The sequence below is a fragment of the Pelecanus crispus genome, chromosome 7, assembly GCF_030463565.1.
Source record: "Pelecanus crispus isolate bPelCri1 chromosome 7, bPelCri1.pri, whole genome shotgun sequence".
In the NCBI taxonomy this organism is placed as follows: Eukaryota; Metazoa; Chordata; class Aves; order Pelecaniformes; family Pelecanidae; genus Pelecanus; species Pelecanus crispus.
In genome coordinates, this window is record NC_134649.1 from 9,884,676 (window position 1) to 9,909,227 (window position 24,552).

At 42.5% G+C, this 24,552-nt stretch overlaps 1 protein-coding gene across 1 annotated transcript; it reads right to left on the minus strand.

The window, feature by feature from the left end:
• Positions 1–999: 999 nt before the first annotated feature.
• On the minus strand, positions 1,000–24,552 carry MTHFS (methenyltetrahydrofolate synthetase). Its single transcript, XM_075714478.1, has 3 exons — positions 24,412–24,552; positions 20,643–20,907; positions 1,000–1,369 (listed from the first exon to the last, which is right to left on the minus strand). The coding sequence occupies exons 1-3, from the start codon at positions 24,550–24,552 to the stop codon at positions 1,146–1,148; spliced, it is 630 nt and encodes a 209-aa protein (XP_075570593.1). The 3' UTR covers positions 1,000–1,145.

Sequence of the window (24,552 nt, forward strand, 5' to 3'; positions counted from 1 at the left end):
CACTGATTTATTGCTTGAGGGAGGAGTTAAACATGTATAGAAAAAGTGAAGTTGAATTGAAGAAGGAACACAAAATTTTGGCAGTTTGATTGAACCTGACTGTAAATGCTGTGTCGTATTACTATGAGGACAGTGGGCAAAGGAAAGCTCGCTATCTCTGGATAGTGAGTTTTTTCAGAGGAAAATTCACTCTCTTCTTCCTGATTTTCAGGATGGTCTGGACAACTGGAGAACAAACAACCTTCCACCCCAAAACTTACTCAATCCATAAAATCTGCTCGTTGCAATTCTTAGCATCTCTTTATCCTTTAACATAGTACCTATACTTCACACAATATTTTGGGACATTATTAGCACCATGCTCTAACCAACTGAGCTAACCCGGCTGGTCATTATAAATGGTCTGTGTACAAAATTATAGAACTTAAAGTAATTTTGAATATTATTTTACAAAAAAGAGCTGGTTTTCTCCAGACGGAGAACTCACGGCATCTTGGACTACATTACAATCTTGTATTCAGACAAAGGAAGAACCATATTCCAAAGCTACGGACATGAACCTTTTTTTATTAACAGATGCTCCCTTTATTTGGAGACAACTTCAAGGAGCTACGTAAACAGTCAAAATTATTGTATACACTAAAATCAATTAAGGCTTTTTTCCAATCACCATTTTTTGCCCAGCTTACTGTAGGACTTACTTGGCAGTTTCTTGTTTTGCTCATGGATGCACATAATATTTAAATACTAGTAACTTTCCCCATAACAAGTATCTAATTCCAGAATGGATCAAGAACTCATTAGTAGACAGTACACTTTTAAACTGGAATAATAAAACTGTTAAGTATCAAGTAGCCTGTTCCTCAAAAGTATGAGAAGAAATGTTCCTTATTGTAATAAACAGTCACATATTCTTGTTTCTATTGATTCTACAATAAGAATTCTTACCAGATATTTGCTAATTAGAAGCAAATCAATGCAATCCTCATTACTATTACTACATTTACACTGAGGTTTTTTTTGTTCAAACACAAATAGTGTATTTTATTGCTCCCAAAGTCATATATGACTATTAAAAAGTCATGATTGATGGATCTGATGTCTTTGGTTGGTCACTCTGAAGGTGGGTTGGTATCAAGATTCTTTCAGCAGTCTTCATAAAGGATTTCATCTACTTGGACATCATTTTCTGCCACAGGCACTGATTCACAAATCTGTTCCCTAAAAGCCAAGGCAATCGTGTAAGGCTTTCCACTGGGATGTTTCATACATCTTTCAAGATAGGTATCATAATATCCTTTCCCTCTTCCCAATCTGTTGCCTTTTTTGTCAAACCCAAGGCCTGGCATGAAGATAAGGTCAAGACCTCCTGTAGAAAAATGAAATAAACATTAGTGGATGCACTGTGGATTTCCTGATGGCTTGACTACATTCACATAACTTCAGACATTTGCAAAAACTTTTGTGTTTTGCAAAATTCTTCCCTCTCTTTGATCAGATGAAAAATGCTTTGAATACTAAACCTGTAAATTTACATTTTCATCTTATCAATTGCATACTAGATCAGCTGCAAAATAATTAGACCTTGAAAAGCTAGAACGAAAAAAACCTACATTATAACAAATTTATTTTATCATTTTAACCCCACACTTCCAAATACTAATGATTATGACTCTAAATCCAGGCAGAGACTGAACTCAGGGAAATTAAACACAGGAGGAATCAGAAAATCAAACGAACTTCAACATCAGACACAAAAATAGAAAAGGAAAAAAGAATGAGAAGACTCGTAAGAGAGAGAGGTAGCATCTTCTTGACACAACTGTAAGATGTCACGAACTTTCACTCAACCTTCCAAAACCAAAGAGCCTTGAATACAATATATTCTGAAAGTGGGTATTTGCCCTCTTATATCAAGATCAAGATTTCAATGCTTGTCTCTTTGTGATGTCAGGTTCCTCTTCTCCCAAAGAACTTTCTTCCTGAACCTCCAGCAATTTTCAGTGTTGCTCCAGCAGCACACACAAGCATTCTGCTTGCCTGCCCTGAATATCCCTCCTTCTGGAGGGACGTATGGGCTCCCCAAGACTCTTCTGAGATTGCACTTGATTGGAACTCAAAATCAGTTAAAAAACTGAAAGAAGCTGCATAAGCTGCCAATCATCTGGACAAAACAGACCCGACCAGCTGGTGAAACCCTGACAAAAAACCCAACCAACAAGCTCCTGATAAAACGGCAAGATCAGCTAAGCCCTTTTTTCTTGCTTTGTTCCTACTCTGTGAATGGATGTGGATCGGCATCATGCCAGGTAGCCAGCTACAATTTACACTCGGCTGCCCACTTGTTCCAGGAGTTGATTCCCATCACTGCCAGGTAGGCAAAAGAAACCAGCTGCCATGCTGAGCAACCACCAGGCATGGAGGCAGCCAGTGTGCAGATTCCCATTACTTATGCAAGGCTTGTTCGTTTAGTGTGAGAAGTCTTGCAAGGACATCCTCTAAAGAAATGAGCTTGGCTGGCCTGGAACTGACCACTGAACCCAGGAACATCCCACTTACTAGTTTCACAATGCAAAGAAAGTCTTTCATTACGTGCTGCTGCAGCAGACAGACACTTAAGGAGAGAAGGGCAGGAAAGGTAGCGGAAAGCCAGCGCAGACTAAAACACAGCTGACACAAGTCTGGAAAGAAAGCAAATACTGCGTCTCAGTCCACTGCTTCTTCCTTCTTACAGGAACAGTACTTACCCTTGAGCAGCTTTTCTATAACTAGCTTCTGCTCCTTTACCAGGGCTAGGATGTGTCAGGTTTTTTTTCCACTTTTCCTATGTCTAAACCTACTCTCTCCTGCCATTTTAGATTGAGCTGCTCTCACTACATCTAGCTGAGGAATGATGCCCAATGTTCAAGGAGATGTGTGGGAGCATGTGCTGGAAGAGCCAGAGCTAAGCAGTTTTTCAGCTTCCAGGGAATCCCATCTGAGATCACATATCAACTCTGAACTCAGCCTGGAAAAGCATGTTAAAAGTTCACGTAAGACCAACTCATTTGCACAATCTCCCCACGCTCCTGGAGATTTCCTTCCACTGTTCATCGTTCAGAGAAGAGTCACTGACATGAGCACCCATCCATCATGACCTGATGACTTAATTAGAACATAGATAAAAAATATGCAAGGCAATGCAGTGTGAAATGCTTAGACAAGATCAATCTTGCAAATCCAGCATCATACAGTTAAGAAGCATGGCTTTTTTTAAAGAGGTCAGGGTAGTAAGAGGAGGGAATTAGCCAAAGGGCAGACCACAGAATATTACTGGTTGAAATAAAAAGGAGTCTGAGTGTTTACCACACTGCAGTGAACTTTTGACTCATAGGACAGACAAATGGCAAATGGCAAACAAAGAGGAAAAGAGGCACGAGGGCAGAAGTATGGTCGCACCTGAAAAGAGATGCCATTTTTATGATATCACCATGTACATCATGTTGGACGTACCATGTCACATCTCCTCAGTTTGAAAGTAAAAATACGTATTTGCCAATTGTCAGGCCTATGGACTAGGACCTAGAAACCGGCTGATGGTTCTCCCCGTTAGCATGGTCAGCAACAGATTCTGCAGGTCAAATCCTCCCCGAGTTACTCCTGTGCTCGGTACTTATCCTTTCCATAATTTGCCTCACATCGACTTTGCATAGGTATTCAGGTGGCCCAGAAACCAAACACTAAGGATGCACAGAAACACACTCTGCCTTATGCTTCTTTTTAGCAGTTTTCACTCCACGTGACTCTCATGGCAAAAAGCAGGAAACATTTGCAGTTGCTACTGCTGGCAGGTAAGAATGCACACAAGAGGCAAATCTGCAGAGTAAAAAGGTGCCATTTCTCCTTACATTTGTAATACAGACAGGAAGAAGACAAGTCGGGGAAGCACTAAGGAAAGAGGGAATTGGCAGGAACAGTGCAGGGAAGAAAGAAATTTTCTATGCGGTTTAACTGATAGCACTAGGCACACTCGAGTGAATTTAGATGTATTAAAGCACTGTGTTTTCTTCTGGGTTCTCTGGAGAAACAGAGACTGTTTTAATGAGTCAGCTCCTCTATAATCATGGATTTTTTATGCCGAATAACTCAAACAAGCTTGTGCAAATCTCAGTATGAAAAATTATGCTGTAAATACTCTAACAGTTACCCTTATATTTTTCTTCCACTGGAGCACTGCAATACCAAATGCCTTTGCTCCAACTCACAACACGCTGTCTGATATCCATGCAACTCACACCGCAGAAGATTGAAGTAAAATGCCAAGCAAGACTTTCGGCAGAAGAATGACACAGCTACCCTGTAAGGAGCCCAAAGGCAGTTCAAGCAGCATTAGCCCCGACTCCTACCCTGGGATCTAGAATGAATGGCAGAGAGCTGCATGGAGAAAATGCTTCCCTGCCACATAACTTGGGGAGCAACAAAACCTCTTGAGGTGCCTGCGGCAGCGCGGGGGAAGAGCTGTCACAGGATGAGAGGTGACACACAGATGAGACCAAGATTGCAGACACCGATGAGACCAAGATTGCAGACACATAAGATTACTATCAGCAATGAGAGTACATCAACAGGATGGCAGGTGAGGGTAGGAACATCTTACCCCTCTTGGCACAGGGCCCTCATGCTCCCAGGCCCTTCCAGCCCTGCAGGACCACTGGCTGCCACTCAGGATGCCCTGAAGGCTTGCTCTGTTCTCACATCCTACTCCCCTTGCTCCCACTGACCGCTGCGTGAAATGGCATCCTCGTCCCTCAGAAGACAAAGCAAGTACTTGGGCATCAAATACCACATCAGTTTTCAGTGCCTTGTAAAACGGTCTAAGAGAGGTCTCATGATCTCCACCTACTTCTATCCCTTTCCTTGTAATGTCCAGTGTCCCCCATGTGTCCCTAGTCATTAACTGTTGGCTCTTGGATCCCTGAGGGTCCAGGAGCCCAGGAAAGAAAACCAAGAAAACCACACCCACAGTCGAGAGGGCATTTGCTACAGGTAATCCGTGCTTCTCCCAGAATACTTGCATGCGGTCTGCAAATTGCTAAGAGGCTGAAAACACTCAAGCAACTCCAGCCCAGGGCTTCTACGTAGAGAATATCAATGCTTGTTATAAACTTTAATTAAGCTACTGGGTATCCCAGTAAGGTTGGCAGTTATGATGACAGTCACATAATACTTGCTGTATCTATCACATGAGCTCTTGTGGCCACAGCTCCTTCAACTGTGTGGCACTGTGCGTGAAATAATATACTCTGACTCATATATCAATGTGGGCATACAGCCATGCTGACATGGCCACACAGGTTTCATTTATACTGCTAAATACAGCAGGGCCAGAAAACAAATTGATTTACAGGATCACGGATGGTCAGTACTGTTTAATTGTCAGCACACTGCCTGGCACTGCTGGTCTGAGAGACACCCACGCCTGCTCCAGGGGACAGGATTAGTCTAGTCTACCCTTATTTGGTTTAGCGTGGACTTGGTAATGTTGGGTTAATGGTTGGACTGGATGATCTTGAAGGTCTTTTCCAACCTAAACGATTCTATGACTCCCATGGGCAGTAAAGACAGAAGAGTACAAGTCTGTCTCCTTCCACCCTGGGCAGTCCTCCTCCACCAACAAAACTGGTTTTGCTCCTCCAGACACAGACACAGGCTTTCCTGCCACATGCCAGAATATGCAACACAAATCCTCAGACTGATGCTACAAAAATACTGCTGTGATGGTCTGCCATAAGGCATCATATTATTAAAGATACTGTGAACTGGGGAAAAGACAAAAACCAAGAAAAGTATTACCTTAGGGCCACAGAGGCATCTCATGAGACCAAAAAAGAAAAGGCCAGCCAAATTCTGTGTAGTGTGGACAGGACTAGTCTGTGCCACTTAACCCTGTGTTATTTAACAGCGTAGATACAGTCATAGCTTCAGAACCTGCTATGTGGGTGTACAGGCACACTCTATTTGCACTGACTTGCATACATCTATATAGATATACCTTATGTCACAGAGAAGTGAAATGACTTGCCCGAGGACTCAGGAAACGTGTGGCAAAACTACATGCAAAAGGCAGGTGTGCAAGCTGCGCGTCCCCTGCCTTAACCAGCAGACCAAAACATTAGCATCCCCTCGCTGGGGTTTTAAATAGGAATATACGGTTTCGCTTCCTCTCGGCAGCTGGGGTGAACCTCCTCAGTTCGGTAATGCATTTCTCATTACCCTTCGTGATGATATCAGGTTTGATTTGTTCCCCAGGGAAGGATTTTCTCCTTGCACCTCATTACCTCTTTTCTCCTTAATCTGATGTTCCTATTTGAAATGCCAGCCGGCATTTTCAGAAGTGTTCTTGACAATGGTTAATTATAGAAGAGTCCATCAAACTGCACAGATACAGGTCATGTAAAGACTGCTGGGGACTTGTCCTGCCCTCAGAAGGAGCAGCCAGCATGGCCCCTCTCCTCCCAGGTTTGAAGAGGCTCCATCAGCCCGCTGCCACCCATCATGTGGGGTCATTCATCTCCCCCTGCACAGCTAGATGGTCCTAATGGAAGATGAAACATAAACACTCTGTCATGCCACCTTCTCATCCCTCATCACCACTTGCTTTGTGGACACAGCAAAGCGCCTGGGACTCATCAAAGTGGGAGCCAGGACTCTTTTGATCGTTGCCTCCAAAGCACTTAAAAGAGGATGAGGCAGAGGCCAAGTTGCAGCAAGTCCTGTGTCCCTGTAAAGAATGGCAATGTGCTCATAAAAATCATGCTTACAGCACAGACGCCTTCTGAGCTCAAGCCTACAAGCGGTGGACAGCAATCAGCTCTGTATGCCACCACTGCTGCTCCTCACAGCAGCAGCTGTGCCGTTTGAGCTTCTCCCTAAAGCACAGAAGTTCGTGCATCATTTACAATGTCCCCACAAGGATGGCTTGATCCTCCCAGCCTGGTACCTTGCGCAAGAACGAGCTTTTCAGCAGATGGGTTTTCTCCACACACATCTCGCTCTGCGGTGGTAGCTTAGGGACTCCCCCTGCTTTGCTGAGATGTAAATGATTACAGAAGGTGCAGGACCAGAAGAACCAGGACAAGAACAGCTTTCTGTTTAAAGGAAAGGAGTGTTTATAGTGTTATGCATGCCATAAACAATGTCAGATTCAGTCTACCTACAACCTCTGTGGAGCTGACAAATTTTTGAAAGCTGTTCATTTACGAGGAACGAAAGCTTACTTTGGTCCTTTTCTGATCTAGCAGGGACCACAATGGTGAAAAAAACCAAACCCTTTGGCAGGAAAACCCTACTTCGCAGAATGAAAAGTGTGCAGTAATGATCTGTTGCCTCTGTATCTGCTACCCTGGCACAGAGGAAAAAATTACCTCAATCACTTGATCCTTACACTGAAAGTATCAGTCTTGGTAACATGCGGGGTATGAGCCAATGAGTTGGAATAACTTAGAAAGTTCTAATTAATGACAGTGTCGTTACTGTAACTTTAATTATTGTCAGCATCAGCACAGTTGGGCCTCTTGGGTAAGTGTGAACTTCTCAACAATTACTCTATAGGACACGGATCATCTTCTGTATTTACACAGCACCTAACACTATGGTCTGGGTTAATCACCAGACCTCAGGTAAAACTATGCCACAGAAGTAAATATTTCAATTATGCTGCATCAAAACAAATCCCTTCCCCTTTAAGACTAGTGCTAAGACTTCTCTGTAGAATGCCCCGGGTGGCCCTCGCACCACTCCTGAGGTTGCCAACAGCTTGGTATTTCCTTCCAGATAAAAGTTTTCTGCCCTTTGGAAAAAACCTGCCCTTGGTTTCAAGCGCAGCATCTTTGCTGTTACACACTTGCCTTCGTATAAGGTCAAAAAGGGAAATGCCAGATCTGTTCGCTACAGGCTTAATGCAGACCCTGCTGAGGTGTGTGGTTCCTGGAAGGGCTGGGATTGCTTCCAGAGGAAACCAACTCCTTATCCCGACTAAGCCCTGGAGAAGCCAGATACTGTTGTATCTCCAACCAAATGAGCAAGGAGACAAAAACATTACCCTTTGCTGCAATTGATAAGCATTTGAAAAAAAGTCATTCATCCAAAAACAATGATGCTGACTTCTTCCAGTAACACAGGGAATCGCAGACATAAACAGTTACATTGCTTAACTTTGCCCTAGCCACTCTGCTAAAATGTAAATACAATTCCTTAAACAGAAAGGACACTCTTATCTGATAATTCCTATTTGCTCACATGATACAGCCTTTGAAAATCAGTATCAGAAGCTCAGCATGAATCCTCATCTCCTTGGAAACCTAAGTTATAATGCAAAGGATCAGATCCTCAGTTACTGTAAATCAGCATTGCCCCACTCACTCCGCTCTGCACCGACCTTGGGCACTACATGGAAAATATCCTGAGTTACTGACATGAGTTTGAGAAAAATCAATTCTTTTCTCTTGTAAATATTTGTTGTTGGTTGTTCATAAACAGCTCTCCTCTAGCTTTTCTATAGTGTTCACTCTGTGGTCTCCTCATGATCCCAAACAGTTAGCTAACAGGACTAAAAGTCATGTTTCATATTAGATTGAAAAAACAGCTCATTTTAAACCGCAGCCAGTAGCTTTTCCTCCAGGTGTTTCCCCTGCGTGCACACCTTTAATTGTGCAGTACCACAGCACTTCAGCGGGACTCACTGTTTTCTAGCTATTCATAGACATCCGTTGCTTTAGAAGGAAAGCCAGAGAGATGCTTGCTTTATATCCAGCATGCACTAGCCAGGCACAGGAATCAAAAATCAAAGTATCACACCCAAATCCCATGGGCTCTATCCACAGTCTCCTGTTACAGAGCACACCATGAGGCCCTCAAGGCTAATGCTCACCTCATCCAGGGAGAAATGCTTTTAACACAAAGGGCAATCATTTGCTTTATTGTCATTCCTATTTCTGTATGGGAATTGCAGGCACCAGGAAGGTTTTGTGTCCTTTTGTCTTCTAAAAATCTTTTTACTCACATCCATGCACACCCATAACCCACCAATCTACCTTTTACATACATACAGATGCCAAGCAGACTATCTTCTCCGCAATCCACGTGCCCCAGGTAATTGGTCCACTAGCATGACTGAGACAGCTTCTGTTATTACTTCAATAAAATATTTTGCAGAAAATAGAACCATCAGCAGAATCTACAAACAAGCACTCAGCGTTTATCTGTCTACTCATCCATGTCAGTGCTTTGTGTCAGCATGAAACATTGGTCTCCACAGTTCACACTTGCCCTTCTGAACTACAGCATAATAAAATATTTATACTTCTCCCTGAGAAGCTACATGATAGCCATCAGTCACACAGGTTTAAAACAACGGAGTGGCAGCCACTCTCCCATTATTAAACCTGCAAAACACGCTAATAAAGCCGTTTGATCAGCTCCTGTGCTACTAAGCTGCGATCAAACAAACACCCTCCTATTTTGTATTAATTTAAAACGAAATCATATTAATTTAGTGCCAATGCATTTGAAAGGTGAGGTGCACCGCACAGCATCAGCTCTAGGACATCAGCCCTGTACAAACAAGCCTACCCGGCTCCACAAATAAATATCCTTTCATGTGTCATCAGGGAAGCTACTGTATAAGGCTAAGACTCGTGTTCGAATTCTAGCTGGTTTCACAATATCGAAAGACTGTGCGAGGCTATAACCATCAGACTCATTTCCCCTGAGATTTAACTTACAGTCAGCTGAGGTCTAGTGTCTCATTTTCAGAGTTTGCCAAATGTCTATCTGAAAGAAAATTTGAACAAGTACTTTCCTATTTCACTATTATTCATCAAGTCTGCATAAGCCCCATAAATAAACCATAATCACTCAATGCCACCTACAAAAATGTCTGGTTTTGCAAATTCAGAGTAAAGGAAATAATTGCTTAGAAATGCTTTAGTTATCAGTCTGTGAAAAATGACTTATCTGCTCCTGATATTCAGATACGTGAGCAGAGTTAGAACAGTTTGATTGGGAAAACACGGGCAACGAAAAATGTTTAGTTCAAAGGCTTGCACCTTGGTTCTCCTGTGATTTTAAACCACCAAAATACTCTGAAACATGATGTACCAAGGAGCAATTCCAAAGAGAGGACAAATGGTGTTAGAGCCACTTTACAGCACATCAACACATCTTGTTAAATCAGCAAATGCTGACTGCAAATCTGCTCCTTTAGCGAAACTCACAAGGCATTGGTGCTTGAACTGTTTATGTCAGGATTGTCAAAACATTGCTGCAGCGTAAAATACAAGGATCTTTGTGTATCTTTATGTGTTTCTATGTTTAATTCTTTAAGATCTTATCAGCTACACTTCCCATAGTGTTTTTCTGAGCACTTATTTAAATACTTCCACTTGATACATGTGCATGTGCACTACTTCATTTCTTCACTCTTGGTCCTCTTTTGCATGCTGCTGTCTGGGTATTTTTAAATCAAAATATGACAGAAGTGAATCATTTGGGGATTTTTTCAATACATCATGCATCACTATCAATATTTCCAATGCCCTTTGACTCACTCAGCAGATAGCCTATCGTAAAATACGCAGAATTGCTTGTGAAATATAAACAGTTAAGACATCAACTTCTTCATCAGTGCATAAACCTGACTCCTGTAAGGAAGGAGTTACACCACTTGATGTGAACATTGGGCATGCTTACAGGCAGGGTTTATGGAACATGTAGAGTCAGCTGTTTTGGAGGTGATGGCACCTTCACTGTTAGTGTCAAACATGTCAACATCACAACAGCTAGGAAATCCTGCTTCTTCCATCACAAGAGTTTTTTTTAATCTTTTTAAGCTCTCACTGTACCTGGAATCCTCCACCTCCCTCACTCCAACCCCTGATTTTTTGGAGACATAAGACTGGAGCACTTGTTCTCCTCTGTGTGTGAGTACAACGCCTGGATGAAATTTTAATCATCGGAAAACAGCCTAAATGACACCAACGCTCCATAGTAAATCTATGGAATACTGACACCTGCCGGCAAAGGGCTTCATGTCACTCCTGGACAGGAATTTGCCCTCCATCTACACTCCAAAAGCTGATTCCCATCTCATATGCACAAAAGCCAGCACAAGCAGGAACCGAGTCCAGTTATGATGCCAAACATAAAGACCAAGAGCTATCCTTACACTGTGAAACAGCAGCTGAAAGCCACTGAAAGCCAGTGGTCCAAGGAATTTCCCACTGTACAGGGGAAATGATAGTGTATTTTAAATCTCAGGAAAGACAGTGGGGATTAACTGTGCCAGGAAGACAATTCTTTTGTAGCTGGAAAAGTGCTGACCTGATTTAATAGCCCACTAAGCTGGCAGAAAGCCAATCCTTGGAAAAAAAAAGAAAGAAAAGTAGCAATTTTCTGCCAGATTCATGAGCTGAATCTGCTCAGCAGTGAGTACCAGAGATGGCACCGGGGTTGGGATGACAAGGGGAGCACAAAGCTGGAAGCAAGAAAAAGGCATCAGGACTGCCCCTTCTGGCACCAGCCAGATGCAAGCAGGGCTCAGCTGCCTCACCAAACTGCACCGCCAATCCACATTACCCTACACAGGTGGGCAGCAGGAAAAAGCTTCCTCTCCTGTTCTCCAGATCGTCCAGATTATGTGCACAAAGGCATGAGACAAGTTTGGTGCCGACTCTTCCTTTCCAAAAATGAAAATAAAGGGAGACAAAAATGTCTGTTTGGATAAATTACTGCAGCCAGAGATACTTGCATATTTGCGTTTCCCCTGTATGAGTTTGTCATACAGACTCATGCCACACTCCAGAAATGAACATAACCTCTTACTTGCTTTTGAGAGACTCCTGTCTCTAGGAAACAGTATGAAGAAAATGACAATGCTACTGTTCACACTCACTGTAGCAAAATCGGCCCCCTTTGAAACAAAACACTTGAGAGTCACTTGCAGTGAATTTAAAGCCCTTGCCTATGTTGCTTTCACTTCTCTTTAATTGATTATAGCAGAAGTAATCTTTTTAGTTGTTTTGCTGAGTGCAAGGAGAATGTTTACTGCAAGAGGGCAAACATGGATGTGACACTTAAGATGATTACAAGGAAAAGCACTCTTTTAAAGCCTTAATGAACTTTATGAAAGCAAAAAGCTATAGTGTTCCAGAGCTCTCAGCCCTCCAGGTTCACTGCAGGATACCCTGGCACAGGCAGTATTAAAATTAAACCACACGGTGTTCACGGTTTAGTCTGCACCAAGGACATTCAGGACATAAGGACACCAAAGGGCATTACAAAGTGATGCCACATAAACACATCAACTTTTGCATTTCAGAGCATTTTTTCAAGTGTCGTTCAAGGAAAGAGACTCTTTGTAATCACGCCATACCTGTTTCTGAACAGAAGCACCAGGAGAAGCTCAGCTAAAGGTGTCTGTATTCACCTAGCAAACTGGGTGCTGATAATTATTAAGCTGTTTCAGAGAGCTGTGGAAGCTGCTGCAGACATCAAGGGGAAGGGCAGACAGCAGCTGCAGGGGAGAGCAATTCCAGTGCTGGGGATGGAGTCGCACGTCTTTCAGCTGAAGGCTGGGATGCAGAAAAACCCTGAGGGAAACAGTTGCTATCACAGCTGGGTCCGACACCTGAAATGTTCTATTTCCAAGCAAATATTTTCCTAGCTCTACCTGTTGCGGAACGTGCTACACAGAATAATGTCAAATTATTTTATGGATCTTAAATACTGGAACAGGCATTTTTGTAACGACGTGTCATTGTGGGATACCTGTGTGGAAACCAGTTAAAAATATCTGCCCACTGAGCTGATTTGAAAAGCAGCGTTACGGTATATACAGAAAAAATTAACTTCTACAGTGCCATTACATATATGTCACAGTATTTCTTTACCTGGGTATAAAATGTTCTCTCAGGCATCTTTTCTCTGAAATAACATCAGAGAGATTGCAAAGGTTGAAAGAACAAGGGCTGGAACTCTTACAGATCTAGAAAAGCTTCTATATGAGAATAAGAAAACAGACAAAGTTTGATAGAAAAAAAATTACAGGTGAAATAATACAGGTTTAACTAAACAATGAATAACAAAAATTAAATCAAACATCCTTATTTACTTCTCATCATAGAAGAATGAGGTATCACTTGAACTGAAAGCAGCAAATTTAAAATTAATACAAGGAACATAATATTTCACATAGCGTGGGAACATAATATAGTATTAACATAATAAGGAACATAGTATTTCACATTACGACTAACTAATCAGTATAACTCACAGCTGTCAGAAGGCAGCAGAGCCAAGCGCTTAATACAAATAAAATTAGATGCTTAGAGGAACGCTCCAAATGCCCACAGGTAAAGAAAAACCAGAACCTGTTTGTAAGGGGATAAGCTGGGGACTGCAGATGCAGAGGTAGGAAAACTTTCAGTAATTGCTACATAGCTACAAGTTGTGAGATTTCCTGACTCTTGGAAAACACACGATGCTGGATTGTATGTCCAGTGCTCTGATCCTGCACTGTGTGAGGGGAAGCATCCTCTCTCCACAAGAAAACTAATCATCTTAATGCTTCACTTGCACTGAATTTGTTCTCCTTATGCATATCAAAATACTATGGCTCATTGTCTCCAAGCAGAAGTTTATTCCAAACTTTAAATCATTTCATTAAAAAATAAATTACATTAAGAGCTAAGGCTTGATTTTCAATTTTGTTTCGTGCCATGCTCTCAGGATTTCTTTTTTATGACCAGTGTAAAAAGATTTTAAATTATAATATAACCCTTGACATATATTGTACCGTAAGTTTTAACCAAGTTTCCCAGAGGAAAAGAAAACCTAATAGTACCCTCAATCACTTGACAATCTTGTTTGGGGAATTTCTTTGGTTTTTTCCTAAGCAGTAATATTTAACATCTCTGCTTTTCACATACCCATATTTCATTTATTCCAGATACATTCCAATCTGCATATATCTCACTGAAATATTCACAGTTACCCCTGAGCATTATTTATTATACATCTTTTTTCAGAATGATTAGCATCATTTTGTACGGTCCCATTATGCCTTGATGTACAGCTATACAACATCTAATGGAGCTGAAGTAGCATATTAGACATTCCCTGTGCTTCAAGACATAGCATTTTCTCCTCACGCTGCCTTTTATTTCTGAACTCTGATGTGCCTCATATTTCAAAATCCTCCCATTTCTGGTGCATCTTTTTTTTTTTTTCGGGGGGGGGGGGGGGGGGGGGGGAGGCAGGTCCAACCCATTATCTTTTTTTTATGTCCCATTTTATTTCACAGCTGTAAGTTAAACCTATTCCTCTTAAGACCGCATTGTCACCACTTCAGTCACACTTCTAAAGAACTGTGCTAAAATTTGGAACAACTAAAAATACTGATGGCATCACAAGGCCATCAGTCCTGGCAGCAAATGCAGCCTCTTTGAATGTATGAATAAATAGCAGCAGTTTCAAGACAGGTGAAAAAGAGCTTCTGTGGACTAATGTTTCCGCAGGGCAGGTCCCAATGGCAAAGTTTAAAATAGGGCTAATGGTCACTCAGGAATAATTTCAAACTACTTGAGGTTGCATGGAACTGTAGTCGAGAGGTAGCCAGCATTTTCCTTGCAAGAGGGTCACACTTCGGGGCATAAATAGCCCTCATAAACCAAACACAATCCATGCAGGTAAGCTGTCCCTGTCTGTTTCTACTACCAGCACAGTACCGTAATTCATGCAACAGCAAGTCTCAGACTGTTCTGGAAGTTATTAAGGGCAGAAAGATGTAACTACCCTAACCCCAAAAGCCAACTTCCAAAAGGTTATGTGAAAATGAAGCAGCAAGAAGTTGTGCTAGACATATGTTAGTATTTCCTCACTTTGAAATTCGGATCTTTCCCTATTAGTAGCAATAACTATACTGTCATTTAAAGCTTGGATTATCTAGTTAATATTTCACTCATAATCTTGAAGGTACAACACAAATACTGTGATTGGTAGGCCACCAAAGTTTCCAGTACTGAAAATGCCGGAAGTCTCCAAACTATATTACAAAATACAAGTCCAGTTCTTAATACATTCATTTCTGGGAGCAAAAATACATTATGCTTTAGTAGAGTAGTAGCAGATTATTCACCATTCCCCATTACGTATAAGATACTATATTTTCAAGTGCTGCCATTTTTCAGTCTGGGTATTTATGCCAGACTGAGGGGAGGGTTATGTTTCTTTTATTTCAGGCAAAATGGCTCACTGGTTTCTAAGAACAAAGCTAGCAAAAAACAATGGAGAAAGCTCTGCTGCTGCATGCTTTGAGGCAAGAACTTGAAATCTTGCTCACAGTACCCTCTGTGTCAACGACGTGGCTTTAGCCCCATTCAAATCCATTTGAGCTGGGCTTGTACAATGTTGTAAATGTTTGAAAACCTGCCATTTGCACAGGCTTAGGGAAGACGTGTCAGGGCGAACGCTGGGCCTCTCTGAAGATGCCACCCTCTCTGTACCACTGCTGGAGTCACAGCAGCTTGGGTGGCCCCACGACCCTCTCTAGGAGCCACTGCCAGTTTACAGGGGACGTTCCCTCCATCCTGGCTGCTCATTCCCACCTCACACATCTTGCACCGATACGGCCGCACGGTAAAGCGATCTACTCATCTGGGTTAAAAAAATCCCAGCCAAAACAGGGTGGAGGGAAGGAGAAAAATACCCTTCATCCAGAGCAGCTCACTGATCCAGTTTACTATGGAGGGGCAGGAATACGCTGAAAACACAGGGAAGGAATACTCCTTAAGCCAGTAGTGCTGCAAAGATGGTGCACACAGAGCTGCAAGCTCAGTTCCTACTGCTGGCCCTGCTCCCGACTGTGACGACTCGGAAGGACTTTCATTTTGGTGGCTGCTCCCAGTCCTGCTGACTGGGGCAAGACTGGGAACTGAAACATGGAAGGAAATGAGGACTGAAGTTTCACTAAGATTTTTTTTGGCTTGCCACCCATTTACACAATCCCTCATCACCAGCTTCCTACCAGCCCTTCAGCTGCATCAGTCCAAATCTGTGTGGTGGCCCTGTTTGAGAGAAGAAGAGCCTTTTATTGGTGCTGGGTTACTTCTAACCAAGACTGGTTTCCCACTATAGCAGCAACGTGGCTGCAGGGGCATCTGTGCTGGCACAGGAGCAGGCGTGGGGACAAAGAGGAGGAGAGAGGGCAGTGGCTTGTTTAACCAGGCACTGCCCAAAAGAAACAATTGCAAAACTACACCTTTTGTACTGTTTATTACAAAAATTACTATTTAAGATAAATGGAGCTTTTCTAAGCCAATGAAACAGAGAAAGAAGCCAGCACACTGGGGAAGGATATGAGTAAATTGGAACGGGGAATTTTGTACGTCTGGAAGTGGACAAGTGAAAGAAGACAAAGCACATGATCTTCTTTCTCCCTTTTAGCAGGGGCAAGCTATTTATGTTGGCCCAGCTGCCCCAGAAATGAGAGGTCAGGACTGAGAGCAGGAGGAAGTGGGGAATATGGTCAGAAGGGCCAGAGAAGGACACTTTGAGAGGGAGATTCGGATAGGTTGGGCAAAGAGCAGAGGGATGGAGAGCGGCATTATGCTGGCGGAGAAATTAAAGCTTGGAAAGAGGGTCTAGCCCAAGGATGAGACAAGCCTGGGAAACGATCAATTTGGAGGGAACAGAGAAGATGCCGTCATGTTTGGAAAAGCAAGCAAAAGAGTCTGCGTTCACCAGGGCAGCTCCTCTGCGCAGCCCGGGCTGGAACCAGGATCCCAAGCTTCTGCTGCTCCTCCACCAGCAAACACCAGTTAATATCTTTAAGTCATTGAACACTGTAGTGATGAAGAGCCCACACCGAAACGAAGACCTCTGTCTCCACACCAAGGTTTGAATAATGCCAAGTAAAAAAGGCCTGCAGCTCTAACTTGAACAACAGGGGGAAAAGAAATGACTGAGCGCAAAACTCATTAGCGGCATTCATTAACAGCAAGCAGTGTTCATCTTTAGCATCTTTGAAAGAGCCCAGATCATTGGCATCTGGGTTCATCTTTGAATGAACCCAGATCTGACAGGCAAGGACTACGTAATAATGTACTTAACGACTAGGGCTAAAGAGGCTGAATTAAGTTTGTATACATAATCCGGTTTCTTGCATTTCGTAGGAGAGCACCACACAACCCACTAGAGTAAGCAGATTCAGAGCCACAATTTCTAATAACTCTTCATTTTTCGGCCAAAGAAAAAAATCTAGGCCAAAACCCCTCTCCCCATGATGCAGGTGAATGTTTTAAAAGTTGCCTATAAATTATTATACACCTTCAACTACTAGTCAGTAGTTCAGTTCAGTTACGAACATTTAAGCATAGTATCTGCTCAGGTCCAAGACTTCCAGCTGAGATCCCTCAGTCCAAAGTTGGCCACCTGCCTCCCTTCAAAGAAGCCACCTCCAAGAATTTTACCATATGGAGATACTCAACCCAGTCAATTTTTTTGAGTCCCAGTAAGAATAATCTCTGTTTCAGAGGAATAACTTAGCTTTTCACCCATAGTTCTCAGAGCAGGTTTAAGTAATAATAAATAACATTACAAAGGAGGAAACCCATGTCCAGCCCGCTGAATCACACCGCCTCCCTAAACCACATTGAAATTAGAGCGACTGGGGAAGTGTCCTTTAAATTTCTGTAGGAGTCGTGATAAAAAGCAAACAGGGAGCATGGTTTTATCTGATTTACTCCTTCCAAAGTTGTGCAAGGTACCTACATTCCTGTAAACAACTACTGCAACCCACCTGAACTTTCACCAAAAGTATTACCTTGGGCAAAACTCGATACCAGTGCACCTTTATACTTCTGATGGGCAAGGATACAAATGGGAATTGGTACCTATTAAGAAAAGGTACCACTGGCTTGCTCTAAAAGTTGTCTAAATCTTTCAGCAGGTATAGCTGGAAATGAACCAAATCATGCACCTACATACACCCCTAATCCAAACAAAATATCTGAACATCTTCCACCTTTGTTCTTTCTGTCACTGTGTCCATTTAGCCTAAAGAAATCAACTTTTCATACAACAATTACTGTCACCCATGCATGGTAGAGAAGATGACAGACTTTCTACTACCAAAACTGCAGTGATCTTTGTTTATGCCAATAAGGTGTAATGTGGTGTACTGCCAAGATGAAAATGGGTAAACCGTGATCCAACAGAAAAAAGATCGTCTCCAAAAGGAGGGGCTCATGTCTACTCAACATAGCTTGTGAGTACTACCAAAGACTGGGAAACTCTATGCAAATATTACACCTAGTCTTATATTTGAGCTATTCTTCACAATAACGATGCCTGGAGTTTTAAGGACAGTGTGAATTTAAGTTTTTTGTCATGCAAAATGAATAGAGTCAGAAGTGAGATGACTTATTTATGTACCTGCACAGTATTTCCTGGAAATTACATAGCAACTTATGCCAGCAATGGGAACATTACTAATATAACAACATGTTATCTCCTTATAACAATGTAAATGCCTCAGATCACCACAGTATTTGATAACATCACAGAGATAAATGTTTCATCCATGCATAATTCCAACAATGGAGGATGGATGTAGTAGCAAGGCAATTTGCATTCCTGCAAATGTACCAAAGTTCAAAGAATATTACAACTGACACAAAAAAATATAGCAAAAGGAATTTAAAGACACACTAAGGTGCAGTGTGTGTTTCTGTGAGGACAAACTGGAGAGGGAGGGAGGGGAGGTCTGATTATGCAATAGTGAAAAAAACCTAAACTACTCTCTAATCTACAAAAGCTGTCCAAGGATAAAGGAGCAAGGTCTGACTTCCAATCCAAACCAAATTATTACTGAGTACAAACAAGACTGAAATTGAGCTTTAGGCTGGAGAAGTCTGACATGGACATACACCATCTGTTACAACCGCCAATTGCAGCTCTCCTGGCATCTCTCTGTAGACTGCAGTAGCTCTCTTGGCTTTGCTCTCTGCCCACAATCATACCGTGGAGCAGAGAACCAAACAGCAGCTCCAGAACTAGCGAGGTACCACAGATTGCTCCTGCCTTCCCCCATCTTCACCACCTGGCACCTGGCCCATCCCCAGCTGGTACATCCCAGTGCACTCTACACCAGGTAGTCCTTGCTCCCACCATACCTAAAATTGTTGTGTGCTTACTCTGTGATCTCTGCAGCAGACTTGTTAAATTCAATTAACCACAGCTCATCAGTAGTACAAAAGCTTGTCCCGAAGGCCTGAACTAAGCTCAGCCAGCAGAACCCTGGGAATTTTAAGGGTTAACTTCAAAGGCACCTAAATCCCACCGATATACACAAATTTTTTACAAAAATTAGGAAAATAAGTAACAGTGCTAAATATTAAACGTAAAGAAGATGGTTGTATGAAGCAGCGAAATCCCTCGCTAGCTGAAAGGGGGACACAGAAAAGATTCTGAATTATGAAAGAGGTAAAGGCTGAAAATAAAAGACAAACACACACAGTGAAGTGTTCTGGGAAAGTACATTGGCATCCCAAAGCAACTACAAACGCAAGTTCAACCAAAGAGAATCATATAAATGTTATGTTCCTTTGTGGAGCATTAAAAAAACGGTTAAGTCTGTGAGGTGCGGAAGCTGGCTGCATGGTGAATTTCCACCTAGACAAAATTTTCCCAGGCTGAGGTTTCAAGCATGACTTCAACATGAGTTTTCCATTAATAACATTACACATTTCTGCAGGTGTTTCAGGAAGATATTAATGTGTTTACAAAAACAATGCAAATAATGAATGCAGACACAGAAAAAGTAACTTTGTTTACAAGTTTGTACAAGTTGGGGAATTTTAGGTTAAGAAAGAGAGAGGTTATTTTGGGACCAAAACACACATACCACTAGCTAGATCTAAATGAACTTTTAACTTTTCAACCCTATGAAGAATCCAGGCATTATAAGATCAAAATAAAAATGTGATGGAATAATGATGGAAAAGATTTATATTCATCCAAGCCTACAAGGAAGTCCTTTTATTTTCAGTCTAAGGTCTCAGTTCGGAGAGCTGTTCTGCATGGGCAGGCTGGATATAAGCACTGTGATTCATCCATGCAATACAATTTGCAGGATCAAAGACTTCACATAATTTTCATGTCAGCCTACAGGCATCATCTGAAAAGCTCCCTACCTTTCAGACAGCGGAAACTAAAGTTTTCAGAGTGCATCCTAAAACCCTGAATACCCCGTGACTTTCAATGGTAGCCCAAGCCACTCCTGGCAAGCCCATCTCCTTCATGAGCCTCTATTAGACTTGCCAAGACTGCATTGAGGATGTCTACAAACCGGACCAAGAAGCTGATCTATCTGGAGGGCTGAGTTTCCTTCAGCTGGATCAACCGTGCAGTCTTGCTCCTGTCCTGTTGGCACATCACAGGGGTGGCATAGGGTAGAAAAAAACAGTCAAGAGAAAGGAGCATCTCCTTACATTGACTTAAGCACCTCTACAACATATAAAACCAAACCGTAACATTTCATTTCACTCCTGCTATCAGATTATTTCCTACTACTCAACAACTCCACAATGTAGGAAGAAAATACTCACCACCGGCAAGAGCCTCCTCTCTTACACTGTCATCATCACTAGGCTGAAGAATATTCCAGGATGTCAAAGTAAGTGAAGAAATGTCTTCAGCTGATGATAACTTCAGCATGTCCATGTGATTGCTGTGAGGCTTGTAACGTGGGATGAAACACTCTTTGCCTTGCTTAAAAATGTCATTAATGATTTCTTCTGTCTGGATTTCATCTGGCATGCTCAGAAAGATTGCAATTCTTTTGGATTCTTGGTACTTGGGATGGCCAATCACCTACATGAGAAATTGATGTAGTCAGTTCATGAAAAGTTTACAAAAAGATCAACTTACTTTATTTTAATTAAACACACCACTGGAGCAAAATATCCATCGAAAAGGGTGGAGATACAAACTACCACGCATCATAAAGAGAGTAAACTGACGTCGGTTCCTACTCCAACGTTTCTATCATCAACAAAATCAAAATAGGCAAATTTTTGCACCCAGTGAACAAAACATTGTAACACAGGTTTGGGCCAGCAAAAAAACAATTTTAGAGACAATCTCTTGATCCTTTAAATATTTGTGTCATATATAGGGCAGACATCCTCAAATGCTCAACATCACTGGAGAAAGATACTGCAGAAAGAACTGCCAGCTTATGCAAGACATGAGGTTTTTGCATTCCTTTTCCTCCATTCTTTTTACATGCCACATCTCTCATCTGGGCCTAGGTAGAATGAGAAGCGCATCAATGGTAATAACTCAAAAGAAAATTAGCAGCAGAGCAGATGACTGCAGAGAACAAAGTCCTCCAAGACCAGGCCCCTCTTTCTTTTTTCAACCTGAAACACCTCCCCTACAGCAAGTTTAGATATACGACTTCAAACATCACCTGCTTCTAATAGGTGATCTTATTACTGCACATTTTTCAGAGCTTGAAGGAAAGGTGGCCTTGCCATTTTTTGATTTTCATGAGGTTCTCTGTGCTGGGCTTATAAAAGACTGAATATAGGAAGGAAAATAAAAAAAGGCTTACATGGCGAAAAAGCGTTAGCAGATTCATACCTCGCAATGTCTCTGCCCCACTCCCCCAGACTGAATGCCACATTAAAATTTGAGAGGTTTTTAAAAGCTTGTCTTCTCGTTCTCTAGTACCTTACATATTTTGTTACTTACATCTGACAAAACAAATACAAATGTGTCCCTTCTCATTTAAATGTGATTTATTCTTATTCTACACACTTGCAAAAATCTGTCAAAAATATCAGACAATTGAGAAACTGCGCTTATCTATGGAACAGAGAGCACCAAATCCTCTGCTCCGTCTTTGCGTAACTGCAGGGTAACTCGCTGTTCTGAGCTTTAGCCTTTGCCCAGGCCCTGTTTTGAGAGATAAATGCCCCTATCCGAGTTGAGATATGGTTCTCACTCCTTCTTTTTCTTTCTTTCCAGCACAGCAGTTAAAAGCCCAGGTGAAATATTCAGAAGATGGATATACTTTGGTAAGGACAAGAAAGAAAAAGAAACACTCTGGACCAAATTATGGTAATGTGTTGCTTTGCCATAGAAACGTCTTAACAGTTCAAAACCGTATTTTACTTCCTTTTGTGATTTGCCCAACCTTACACATGTTTTTTCCAACTTAGTTATTAACCTCTTAAACAACAGAATTGCCATGGTAGCTTTTGTTCGAAAGAACAGACTATTTAGCCAAATTGCAGACTCCAGACAATGCCTGTGATTCGTATTGTTGAGGGCCTCCAGAGCCGAATCTTCTCATGGGTTTGGAGAAAAGAGAAACCAAGACAAAAAACTCCTCTCTTTCAAAGTGGTGCTGTGTGCTGTGGGGACCACACAGATCCAATCTGTTTCAACATGTCCAGTAATACATTGATTATGCTGTTTAGAAAAAAATGAGGTTGAAGATGTAAAACCACATGCCAGCAGGAAGACATAATTTCAGATATTTTCAGAACTGTGAAGATGAAGCTGCTGTGACTCCAAGCAGTTTCTGAGAAGAGTGAAAAAGTTTCCGCACTTACCAAATACTATCTGCCCTTTGCTCACCAGCTGATGGCTATTTTCGCAGAATCAGAGCACACAAACAGCATGATTTTAATCATGGACATAAATGTTAAAAAAGAATAATCATCCAGAAGCTAATTAAATACTAGTGGCTAGGTCAGCCTGTGAAGCGATTTCACTTTGAATTTAAAGATCCTTTTGAGATAAGATTTTATGACTAAAAATATTGTTCAGGAGTTATAAAATAACCTACTCACTTTTATTAGGTGCAAGCACTAATACATGTTATAAAGCTACATTTTCGACCTTATATTGTTCCAAATATTTCTCAGCATTTTCAAAAATCTCTTCATGTCTGCTATATTACCCTCCTGTAGCGAAGCTGATTCTACTTTCTGCCACTTGCGCAATACCACTCTGTCTCCAGCAAGCTCAGGAATTCCAGTTTGTGTCAAATTATTAAAACAGCAAGATAACATCAACTTATATGTCATATTTCTCGATGCCTTCTTTTAAGCAAAACAAAAGCTGTATCTTCTCGTGTGCTGTCACTAGCTGAAATGAGTGCTCTGTTGCTGACTTTATCAGCTGCAGTTAGACAAAGGCTGAGGGCTCCTAAAAATTTGGTACTACACAGGCTAGGTGCTTATAGAGTTGGCAGAGGACTCTGCATTTTTGAAGAGGATGCATGCCAGTAGTTTCTAAAAATTGAGAGAATTAAGTATACCATGTCTGATTACTAAAGTGCACTATCATGATAGTAGGGCATTACATATATGTAATTTTTTTAAAAGCATTCCCAACGACAACAAACTTACACGAGTTCCAGTTAAACTTGCTATGACCTAAAGTTTCTGCGCTGCCACATCTCACTCATGAAGTGGCTACACATTAGTATTAACTGAAGTCTGTAAAATGATTTGAGATCCTCTGGCATGAAAATAACAATATAAACGTAGATCATATAGAAGTACCTGCCGGTGCTACAAAAAAGAGGAGGACTGTGCTCTATTACATGCAGTGACTGCAAAATAAAATTTTATTGTGTTTATTAAAATGATAAAATACATCTATATAAAACCTTTGTAATCCAAACAGAAACAGGACGCTTCAAAAGTACACACTGGTATCATGCTGTGCTAGGATACGTTAGGCAAACCCCGCTTGATACCTTTTAAACTATAAAAATTACATTAGAAATCAATTTGTATGGAAGAACTACTACTGAAAGATACAGAAGGTTTCGAAATGGCAGCCAGTTAAGCAAGAGGCCCAACTGAGGCTGCTGCTAGGTTTCTGTACGTACGGCGGCGAGCTGGGCATAAAGCTAGCCCCAGTGAAACATCTGAGATCAACACCCACCACGAACCCAGGCGAAAGCCCGCTGCTCTGGGGTTTACGGCGGGGTTCGCTTCCAGTTTCACAAACACCCCATGCTCCGGCCCGATGATGGCGGCCGCTGCTCACGGCAGCCGCTGCACGCACCGCAGCCAGCAGCCCCGCTTCCCGACTTTAATGAGGAGTGATGAGGGGGGAAGGCAGGGGCCGAGGCGGGGCTCGCAGCCCGCACCCCCGCTCGGCGCACAGGCCCGGGCAGGCCGGGGCAGCGGCCGACGAGCCGGCGGGTCCCTGACTTCCCGCTTCGGGCCCCCCGCGTTACCGCTTCGGGCCCCAGCGGGGCCGGGAAAGTCCCCGGCGGGCTTCCCCCCGCCCCGGGCCCGCTCTTCCTGGAAGCCGCGGTGCGGCAGCAGGGCCGCGGCCCGCACCCACCTTGCGACTCAGCAGGCGGGACTGGCGCTGCTTCTCGGCCGCGCACAGCGCCCGCAGCCGCTGCCGCAGCTCCCCTCGCAGCGCCCGCTTAGCGGCCCGCAGCGCCGCCGCCATCGCGCCGCCCTCCCCCGCCGGCTCCAT